This window comes from Chenopodium quinoa, unplaced genomic scaffold, assembly GCF_001683475.1.
Source record: "Chenopodium quinoa cultivar QQ74 unplaced genomic scaffold, ASM168347v1, whole genome shotgun sequence".
Lineage (NCBI taxonomy): Eukaryota > Viridiplantae > Streptophyta > Magnoliopsida > Caryophyllales > Amaranthaceae > Chenopodium > Chenopodium quinoa.
This window is the reverse complement of record NW_018742763.1, coordinates 5,556,706-5,568,414: the sequence shown is the minus strand read 5'-3', so window position 1 is coordinate 5,568,414 and position 11,709 is coordinate 5,556,706. Positions and strand designations below refer to the sequence as shown.

General features: G+C 41.2%; 1 protein-coding gene across 1 annotated transcript; it reads right to left on the bottom strand.

The window, feature by feature from the left end:
• Positions 1-521: 521 nt before the first annotated feature.
• LOC110724428 lies at positions 522-6,639 on the bottom strand. Its single transcript, XM_021903845.1, has 2 exons — positions 6,007-6,639; positions 522-1,184 (listed from the first exon to the last, which is right to left on the bottom strand). The coding sequence occupies exons 1-2, from the start codon at positions 6,181-6,183 to the stop codon at positions 786-788; spliced, it is 576 nt and encodes a 191-aa protein (XP_021759537.1). The 5' UTR covers positions 6,184-6,639; the 3' UTR covers positions 522-785.
• Positions 6,640-11,709: the final 5,070 nt, after the last annotated feature.

Sequence of the window (11,709 nt, the reverse complement as noted above, 5' to 3'; positions counted from 1 at the left end):
TCTAGTAATACATCACTCTCAATTATTTTCTTATTTCATTGCTTTGATGATTTTGTGGGCATTAAAAGTGGCAATTGGCATGAAACTCAGTAAGGATCTCTTTTGGGAAAGGGTCTGTAAAGATGATATTTCTCTTGCCTTTACTTTTTCATAAGAGAGGAAATGGATATGACGAAGGCAAAGAGAGGACGTTGGATGAAGGATCACTGAAGATCCGTAGGGAAAGAGAGGCAACTTGGAAAAGAGGGCTCGAGTGATAAGTAAGTTGGGTGTATATTTGGAGAATTTAGGTTATGACCATCCATAAAGATTAGCAAATTGTTGGACTTGCAAAGGGTAGTAAATACGGAGATATATTTTCTTACAAAACAGTTTGGAAAGTTCTCAATATGGCCTCTATATTGAATCATTATATATTTCTATATGATAATACCAATACATGTTACAGTATTGCGCTATCTCATGAAGAAGGCACAACAGTCCATAGATAGCTCCTATAATAAGACTATAAAAGGCAAAACTTTTTACCATAAGATCATCTCCATTATAATCACAAGAACTCCGACATATATTCCTCAACATAATCTACAAATGCATGCGTATGGCCTTGCCTAAGCTTGGAGTTCGAACGTTTTTCCCTTTCAAAGCAGGTATATCATAGTTAACAGGGAAACAAAGCATTTGTAACAATAGTACATATTCAAGATGACAATTTTTAATCTCATGCTTTACAAAGCACCTGCATCTGTGAACACTCCACCCACCAAATGTTCTCTTAGGTGCATTTAAAACTGACACCAGTAAGCATAATGTTCATCTTTACGATGGTTGCTAACAAGACCGCCACACTTCAAACAGATGAAACTACTGCCGTCGGAGAAGGCATCTAACACAATCTGCATTCTTCCGGTCTCTGCCAAAATTGAGGTTTCACAAGCGTCAGTCTCTATTTCACGGCCAGGAACAGTTGGTGGTGTTGCAGATGATGAGAATAATGGTGATGGAGATGACGAGGGTTCACTTCCTGGGGGCTGAGCTTCAGCAATTACACACTCAGCAAATAAAGAGGCAAGTTGATCAGCTTCAGCACTAGCCTGTAGTTTTGATCTGTATAGCTCACGTGCACGTTGCAAGATGTAGAAAACAGCCTCCTCTCCTCCTTTTGTTCTCATAGCCATAACTATCTGTTTGGGACAAGATATTCACCGTATTGATCCTTAATAAATTAAATAAATAAATAAATAAATAAACTTTAACCACCTATAATCATAAAGCTCTATGCAAACTGGATAAGTGGATGCTCATGACACATATCAATAAAACAAATCAATTCAATATGGTAGAGCATTAAGATACATATAGGGTTAAGTCCTATTATTTTATTCAGACCATTGCCCTCAATGCACAATTTACTCCTGCTTCAGTTAAATCGACACAGAATCCGAGTCATGTCAAGATTACTTCCAAATTAGGCCATTGGCCTCAATGTACAAATTACTGTTGTCGACACAAAATCCAAACATGTCAAGATTACTTCCAGAGATATATTCATTCACAAATCGCAATTGGATTATGCATGCAATCAGGCATATGAGCGAATCTTATTCTGACATTCTAAGGAAATTTAGAATACACTACAATAAGTACCAAAGCTTTAATAGTCCAAAGGGATGAATAGAAGCAGTTTATTTATTTTATTTTATTTTTTTTGTTATTTATTTGTTTGCAATATACAAGTTGGTAAGAGCATCTGAGGGATGAAAAGATTGCAGAGTGCAACCATGTAATTTGACCATCTTTCTCAGAACCTATCCCATATCCTGTTCCCTAAACTCAACTGAAGTTTATGAGAGACAAGAGTAAGAGTTATTAGTTTTCTCCACACCTCTATGGCTCTACCCCTTCCTCACATGCGCATGTGCATGCAGACTACACACATGCACCAACTTGAGATCACTCACACACAACCAACAAGTACAATTTTTTTTTTTACAGCCTATGTACTGATAAAACATGAAAAATCCACCCATCTTCCTCTAACACTTAATATTCCACTACTTATTTATTACTATGAGTTAATGCATAAACACTCTTAGCATAGTACAACTATTACTTTCAACCTAAAAAAGTAATGAAATTGTGAGATATGCAAACAAAAAATATTTCCTATTCAATTTTGATATTTACTAGCATGCTAGCACAATATCGTAACACGTAATAAGTGAGATTTGAGTAAACAATAACTAAATTCCCTACATTCACCGTCTCGACTAAATCAAGGTTATAAGTATCAAAAGAGTAAAGCCATGACATTATCTATAGGCTATTTGTAGAATTTTATAACATGGACACACCAAAATCAAGTGCAAATTGTTACCAAAATTAGCATAGCAATACTGCAGGTTTTTCTTCTATGCAGAGAGTAAGAAGATTATTTCTGAGCATAGTGCAATGAGACTCACTCACCTCTTGCTATTTGTAAAGGTTTCTCCCATATTAATATTCATTCTTCAACTTTCTTCAAACGTACCCCTAGAGTAGTACTTCCCAAATCCTAGATCTTGATATTGGAGCCAACCAGAATGCCAGTAATTCAATTTAGTAACCTCAAATGTGAAAAGAAAGACATAAGAGATGCATGCTGGCTGGAGCAAGAGATTGAACAACTTTCCTTCTCCCATATAAGAGACCAAATGTTACCCTTCATTAGCTTCATATCAAATATCTTAACCTAAGCTCTAAGTTCTCCCTTTCTCACACTATTGCAACAAAAAGTAGTTCCCCAAATAATAGCATAAACTTAACCTAACCTTTTTTTTAACATCTAAAATATCCATCAAGTGTGCCGCTAGAAACTGTGAAAAATTATCCACATACCATTTTAATTGTTTTGGGCAGGGCCATAGAGCCACTCTAAATTGGGCCATACTGAAGTTTCACCATAGCTTTGGTAAACATATTTGCACACCAACTCCTGGTGCATTATTGTGCCCTTAATCAAGGCTCAAGAGTGCAACCCTTACGAAGTTAGGTTAACAGCTAACCACAGCAGACTATCATTGCAAAGGAAGACAAAAAATAATATTTGATTCTGAACTTTTCCAACTTAAGAAGATTAAGGAAAATGGTTTACCTGATATGGGAGTAAAGTGGAATAGTGGATAATCAAGAATAATTAATTAATCAGTCTTTTTAATTTTTGGGCTTGGATTATTTTACAGATTAAGATAAAAATGGATATTTTCCATAAGGTATGGTTCATCAAAAATCTTGGATCTAGACATGCATATGGAAGCTCTGCTACATACATTGATTGTTACATTAATTTGTTGGTTAGATTCTTAGAACTAGCTAAATGAGACTTAATATTAGTGGAATGAAAGTCCAGCAAGAGTTTAAGATATCTTATAGCTAGCTTTAAATTATTTCAAGATATAATTTTATGTTAGTGTTTTATATTTGTGATCTTTGTTTCACGAGTAAGATATGAATAATTAGTTTCTTGATCCTAATTTTATAGTTTTAGGAATATTCTAGATTTAATAATTACGTTTATATATAGTGATCTTAGGTTGTACTCCCTCTTTTTGTAATAATCGCAACACTAGGAAGGGTACAAAGTTTTAGGAGAATTATAGGGTGGGGACCAAAGGAAATTTTTAATAATATAAAATAGTTAATGGGAATATATTTAATTGTAAATAGGAGAGAGATATAATAAAAAAAGTAGTTTGAATAGAGTTAGTAGGAGAGAGAAATAATAAGATATTAGTGGGTCCTTACCATATAATGAAGTGTTGTAATTATTATAAAATGGATGAAAAAGAAAAGTGTTGCGATTATTAAGAAATGAAGGGAGTAACTTTATATTAGAGAGTTGAATGAATTTAATTTCTTTTATTGAGCTTTTGCTATCATGGGTTAGGGAGTTAAAAGTCAAACAAAACACAAAACCGCGACTTTTGTGTATCTTGTTGACGGCGATGGATCCCAGGATCTGTCCTAGCTAGGTTTTAATATCAAGCATATAATGATAAAACTATTCCTTTATCATAATGAAAGCCAGCTTGTTCAAGCAAATTAATACACCCTAGGTCGGAAATAAGTTGGCATTTATCATTCCAACATCACACAAAGGATAGTTCTTCTATAATATTTTTTATAGATATTTTGTAAGGACACCTTCACCTTTTGTATTACTCTTTAAAAGTTTTAATAAATTGTTTTTCTAATCATTATTAATATTTTTTATATAACAAAATTAAGTAGTGTTGGTTCTGAACTTTTTCATCACCGTATCACTTTTTTTTTTTTTTTTAATTTTTTGAGAGTCATCACCGTATCACTTAATTCAAGTAAAACAAAACAGAAAATATATTTTACTATTTTGGGGCTAGGGGAGCAGGACATAATGAAGTTTAATCCCTGGTACATATATTTTGCACACCAACTTCTAGCACACTTAGTGCTTTCTTAAAGACTCCAAAGACAGATCTTGAGCTTGAGCAAACTGAATTTAGGCTAACAGATAACCACACAGACTGATTAGTGTTGCAGAAGATAACAGACAACAGTAATTTGATTCCAAAATCTTCCAGCTTAAGAAGATTGAGAAAACACCTTTTTCTAATGACAGCCAGACATACAGACATACAGTTCAAGTAAATTTATTACACCTCACTCTGAAATATATTATCATATTATCCAAGAACATTGTCAATCTTGTCATATTATCCCAACATCTCATAATCAAAGATATGCTATGCTTTTACAAAATAGCCTTCACAATGATTGTGATAGTTCTTAATGCTACCATCTACCCATTACATAATTTAAGTACGACATATTAGAAAATTCATCACTATTACCATATTGGAAAAGGTCATAACTTTTTCCGGACATCCTAAAATGACAAATGATTTATATTTCCAAACGGAGGAAGTGCAACTGTGCAACATTTCAATTTTCTGTCGATAGACAACAATTTGTAATTCTCTCATTATCCTCAAGTAGGAAATTGGTAATTATATTTGTATAGCATGAAGAGAAAAATCAAGAGACTCTTCACAAGACTCCGCCATGTGTAGCTCTTTCCCAACGGTTATGCTGCCATTCTTAGCATCTGACACGGAGGTATGATAGTTGGAGAGCTACATTTCCTCTCAAAGAAAAAATAACCTCTATCCATCCTCAAATCCCTAATCTTTTGATACTAAACAAGCATCCCAAGTACCAAATTCTGAATAGCTTATATTCTGTAAGTAGTTAGACCCAAAAAACGAAGTACTAGTTGGTGGAATTATTCATCTTTCTCAACAATTATATCCCTTAGTTCTTGCCAGTCGCCTCTCGCCTCATAGTAATCATTTACTAATTTCAATTTAATCTTTAAATATATAATTTCCTATCACTAATTCCTAATACATAGTCTAAATAATTGTTTTAACTATAACTTTTCTTATCTATTGAAAAGACTTTGTAACCGCAAAACAAATGACAGTATTGAACTATTGATATTATATGACAACATAATATGTCTGCTCACTTCATACATGTTTAAGATGAAGTAATGATGTCTAATGATTTATATCAAAATGGAACATCGACTTCGAGTCCATGATTCAGTTCAATTTTACACCTTTGCAGTCCTGAAGCAAACAGGTATACAACCATCCAAATTTCAGACACAGTGACATACTCATAGAAATGTCGTAAGCAACGAGTGAAAAGCTGAACAAATTCTAATAGCCATTGTATATGTGAAAGGTAATACAAATGGAATGGAATAACACACTCTCAAATTCTCCACTATAACAATTCCTTAATAAATAGTCCACCATCAGCTATTCTTGTATCACATGCAACAACCCCAAGCATCACCCGAGCCAATAACTAGTCATCGTCTCTAAAAATGACGGGTTTTTTTTATATAAGATAATTCATAGGTATAACCTAAACAGACAAACAAATTACAAAACAAATTCAATAAAGAATTGAAAAAATTACCGCTTGAAGGGCTTGAGAAGGTTTGCCCTGATCGATGAGTTGACGGGCCAATGAAAGGAAACCAGCAGCAGCGTCGGATTGAGGAGCGGCGCCACTGGCATTGGCGGTCGGAGGAGGTGGTGGAAGCTGAGAGTCCTCTGTCACCTCGATCATTTCCATGTCCGCTGTTTGATTCATGGTGTATTTTAACACATTTCACAAATAACACAAAACCTGATTCTTTTCATCTACTTAATTGTATGAGTAATTGAGTAATTGGCCAAAGTTCTCAGTTCTCTTAAACCTCTTTTAAAGGGTCACTCTTTTTTTTTTTTTTTTTTTCGTGCAACTCCCCAGACGTTTCCAGTTTCTTCTGGGATTGTCTAATTGTGTTCTTAGGTTGCGAGAGGCTATTCTGTGCTTTCCTACCGTCGGGGTACCTTATTTTGTTAATTTTCGGTAGTTTTTTTTTTCTTTTTTTTTTGTGTGATGCTCACGAGCAAGGCAGCCCCAAAATCTCAAAATTCGCGTGTTCATCACCAAAATCAATGAGAACGCAACCATGAGAGCGTCCCTGCTCAACCATCAACTCTCAACTTCTAACTCAAATTGTAAGCACTCCAAACCTTCAAATGACACCAAAATTGTTGGAGATCGAAATCCAATGAACCCAATTGTACCTAATATTTGGGGGTAAAAATCACCCCTGCCACGTGGTCCAATGAGGGCCTGACACGTGTTACCCTCATACAGGCCCAAAGGGATCCAATCAAAGGATGCCACGTGGCGTTGTAACTCCAATGGGGGAGCATATCCTAATCTGCTATAAATAGAGAAAAAATCCTCATTTATGATTCATTCATAAATACATACACAAAAACCTGAGCAATATTGATTGCGGAATCTCTCTGAATCAGGGAGAAATACCCATTTACTTTCCGCACGTTTACCCATCCAGAATCATACTAACTTGATCTTCGGAGGCGGAACTCCACCCAACCGGAGTTTCGTGGTTTTGCAGGTACAGAAGTCAGGCGCTCATACTCCATATTGTAACTCTCCCGAGGGACTAAAAACACCCGAAACATTTGGCGCCGTCTGTGGGGAGAATACTACTGAGATGGCATCTGATGCTGTACCGAATGCAGAGGGCATCCGGCCTACGGCTAACCCTGAGGTCCATACGGACCACGAAAGTGGCAGTAGTGACGACTACGACGTCGAAACCTACATGGCCCCAGACGGGTCATTCCGTTCTAGGCGCACCCGTTCCAAGGAGACAAGGGAACGGGGCCACGATAAAGTTGGTCCCAACAACCCAGGCGGCAAGCCTGTGGAACAACCCCAGGCGGCGGAGGGTGCTGCCCCCGTCACCAGAGACGAGCTCATGAAGTTCATGACAAGTTTCAAAGGATAAAGGACATTATTAAGAAGTCAACTGGCTCAAACAAGGGTCAGTCGGCAAAGAAGCCTTCACCCTCCGGGAAGAAGCAAGTTAAAGACCGGGTGCCTACTCCTCACCCCAAGCCCAAGGGGATGGATGGGCCCTTAATCGATCTTTCGAAACTTCGTTTCCCTGAATCAGGGCAGCAAAAGGCCATCCGACATACACAACCGGATGGGTAAAAAAAGACTTTCTCTAACGCCCGGATGTTCATGTAGGAGAAGAGAAGTCAAAGCATGTCTCAGTCGGCTTCCACGTCGACGTACCCAAACAGTTTCCGAAATGCTTTAATGAAGCACTCGCAGACACAGCAAGGGAGTCAGTCACGCGGCATGTCCGCATGTACTGGCCTTCACGTGATCCAATAGGCTCCGTATGTGCCCCAACAACAATACGCCCCGTATGGATCTCCATTCATGCAGTCGGCTCCCTTCGGGGGTCAGGCAGCATACCAGGTCCAGCCAATGGACTGGCAGCTCCGGCTGCTAAACCTTAGGGAACAGCCTTCGGCTTTCTCCCGGGAAATAACCGAGGCGGCATAGCCGGCTAAGGTTAAAAATGTGTTGGTCGGTGCCTACGACGGTACCACCAACCTGGAAGATCACCTAATGGCTTACACCAACCTCATGTACCTACAGGGGTTGGATGATGCCGCCTAGTGTAGATGCTTCCTGGCTACATTGAAGGGCATAGCCCAACGATGGTTCGGCAATCTGCCGACTGGGTGCATCAACAACTTCAAGACGCTTGCATACCTGTTTGCGTCCAACTTCTCAATGAACATCCCTGCAAAAAAGACAAGTCTCGACCTAGGGGCAATCCAGCAGGGTGACAAGGAAGGACTTCGGTCCTATGTCAGGCGGTTCAATCTGATGAGAATTTAGATTCAGGGGCTGTCTGATGAGGTTGCATACACAGATTTCTTCAAGGGTCTGAAGGATGGGTTAACTTTTAAATTTGACCTGGTCCGCAAGAGGGTAGCTGCCCTCCAAGAGGCGCTAATGGAGGCGGAGGCCTATATACAGGCAACTGAGCTCTGCGCCATCAAGCATCCGTCGGAACCCAAGCGGTCCGACACGAGAGACAGCCGGCCAAAAAAGAAGAAAAGAAAAGAAAGGAAGTCTGGGCGGCAGACCGATCAGGTCAGCCATCTCAGAAGAAGCAAAAGAAGTTGGAACCGTATGCCCCCAAGTACGAGTTCAACAAAAACTACTCCTCCATCGTCATGGAGATAAAGGACCGGTTAACAATTGAGAAACCGGCTGCAATGAAAAGCTTTGTCAAGAACAGAGACAAAAGCAAGTACTGCCAATTTCATGAGGACATTGGCCATGACACCAATGGCTGCTATAGCCTCAGACGGCTATTGGACCGTCTGGCTGATGAGGGGACTCTGAAGTCCTATTTGGTGAAGTCCCAAGACAACCCAAAATCAAGCGGGGGACAACCGTCCAAGAAACTGGCTGCTAGCTCTGAAATTGATGAAGAGCACATCTTCACTATAGAAGGCGGCTTCGCAAGCGAGGGTCCTACCGTCCGGGGCACCAAGGATAATATCAGAAAATTATCCAACCCAGAGGATGAGGGCCAGGCGTCGAAGGACACCTTCCTTGAGGTTTTCATCTCTGAGAAGGATAGGGGCGTGGTCAGGCGGCCCCATGATGACCCCATCGTCATCGAATGCAAAGTTGCCAATCAGCGAGTAGGCCGAATCTTAATCGATATCGGGAGCTTGTCTGACCTGATCAGCTACCAGTGCTTGACAAAGCTCAAGTATAAGCCTAACAACATGCACAAGGCTCCCCACCCCCTAGTCGACTTTGGGGGAGGGGTAGTGCATCCGGTAGGGAGGATTGACCTACCCATCCGGCTAGGAGACAAAGGGGAAGGGCGGCATATGGTTGTCAAGTTTTTGGTGGTTGAGGAATTGACCGCCTACAACCTTATTTTGGGTCGCCCCACCCTTAACGAGTCCAAGTCAGTCATCATCCCCTCTCTAATGATGATCAAGTTTCAGAGGGATGACGGATCAGTGGGTGCCCTAAGCGGGGACCAGAAGACGGCTAGGGAGTGCTATCTCTCAGACGTCAGGCCGACTGTTACTGCAGCGGGTCATAATAAGGACCCTGCTGACCTTGAGGACACAGAAGTCGCGCCTGCCCCCAAGGCAGCCGGCAAAAAGCGAAAGGCGGACCAAATGGCCCCCGCTAGAAAAATGAAATAGCAACCACTAGTCGGGGAAAGGCCGGATGAATCCCGACCCCAGCCGGCTGGTGAGAGCATCGATATCGTCCTGAACGACAGCCATCCGGACAGAACAGTCAAGGTTGGGACGGTTGCTTTTGAAAAGTTAGGGCCATATTTGCTCCAACTTCTGAAAGAATTCAAAGACATTTTTGCCTTTGAAGTGGAGGAGATGCCAGGCGTCAGCCCGGATCTAGCCGCCCACAAGTTAGCCGTTGATCCCAAAATAAAGCTGGTTAGGAAAAAGAAGAGGGATCATGGCGAGGAGAGGTCTCAGGCGGAAGCCGCCGAGGTCAAAAAGCTGCTCAATGCTGGGCTCATTCGGCAGTGCTACTATCCGGATTGGGTAGCAAACGTTGTTCTTGTCAAAAAGCCAAATGTGATCTGGCGGATGTGTGTAGATTACACAGATCTGAACAAGGCATGTCCGAAGGATAGCTATCCGCTTCCTAAGATTGATAGTCTGGTTGACTCTATAGCCGGTCATGCCTTGATGAGCTTCATGGACGCCTACTCAGGCTTCCATCAGATTCCCATATGGAAGAAGGATCAGGAGAAGACGGCCTTCGTCACTGATCAAGGGCTCTATTGCTACACGGTGATGCCGTTTGGGTTGAAGAATGCGCCTGCTACTTTTCAACGAATGATCAACACGGTTTTCATCAATCAAATTGGAAGAAACGTAGAGGCGTATATTGATGACATGATAGTCAAATCCAAGCTACAGGCGGATCACCTCGCTGACCTCCGAGAAACCTTCACCACCCTCAGGCGGCACAAGGTCATGCTTAATCCCAAGAAGTGTGTCTTTGGTGTTGAGTCTGGGAAGTTTCTGGGATTTCTGAGTGATCAAAGAGGCATAGAGGCTAATCCGGAGAAGGTACAGGCGGTGATTGACATGAAGTCACCCCGAACCGTCAAGGAAGCCCGGAAACTTACCGGTTGCCTGGCGGCATTAGGAAGATTCCTCAGTCGGTCAGGCAACAAGTGCCTTTACTTCTTCCAAGCAATCAGGAAGAGGTCTAGATTTGAATGAGGAGAGGAAGCTGAGGCGGCATTTCAGAGGTTAAAGCAACACTTGCACTCTTTGCTAAGGCTAGTGAGCCCCCTGCCTAAGGAGGTTCTCTACATGTACCTAGCCGTCTCAGATCACTCCCTTAGTGCTATTCTCCTTGCTGAGAGAGACGACAAACAGCTCCCGGTGTATTTCATCAGCCATATACTCAGAAATGTTGAACTCCGGTACCCAATGATCGAAAAATTTGGGCTGGCTCTTTACAAAGTAGTCAGGCGGTTGAAGCCCTACTTCTTGGCTCATCCGGTGATTGTCTATACTTATCAGCCACTCAAGCGTCCAATGACCAGTATAGAGTCATCCGGCAGAATGATCAAGTGGGCTGTTGAAATGCAAAGCTTGGAGATAACTTTCGAACCTAGGCGGGCAGTGAAAGGTCAGGCGATTTCCAACTTCATTGTTGAAATGACTAGGCCGGCACAGCCGGAGAATACCGATCAGATTTGGAAGTTATTCGTGGATGGTAGCTCTACCTTGAACGGCTGTGGTGCAGGCGTAATTTGCAAATCTCCGGAAGGGGATACGTATGAATATGCACTACGGTTCAAGTTTCAAGATTCAAACAATGAAGCTGAATATGAAGCCCTGCTAGCCGGTATACGCATGTGTAAGGCGGCAGGAGCAAGAAAAGTTGACGCCCGTTCTGATTCTCAATTGATCGTTAGCCAATTCAATGGTGACTATGAGGCAACCCATCCAACAATGATCAAATACATTTAGGCAGACAAAGATGAGGCGGGGACACTTGATGAATTCCATCTAAGTCAGGTGCCCCGGTCAGAAAATATTCAGGCGGATGCTTTGTCCAAACTGGCCTCGTCCGCCACTTGTGATGCGCCTAGGTCAGTCTTTTGGGAGGTCATGGAAAATAGAAGTATTGAACATGATCCCATTGGAATTCTTGACCGAAGCTCTACCTGGATGGACCCCATACGGGATTATTTGGTAGACGACACTCTGC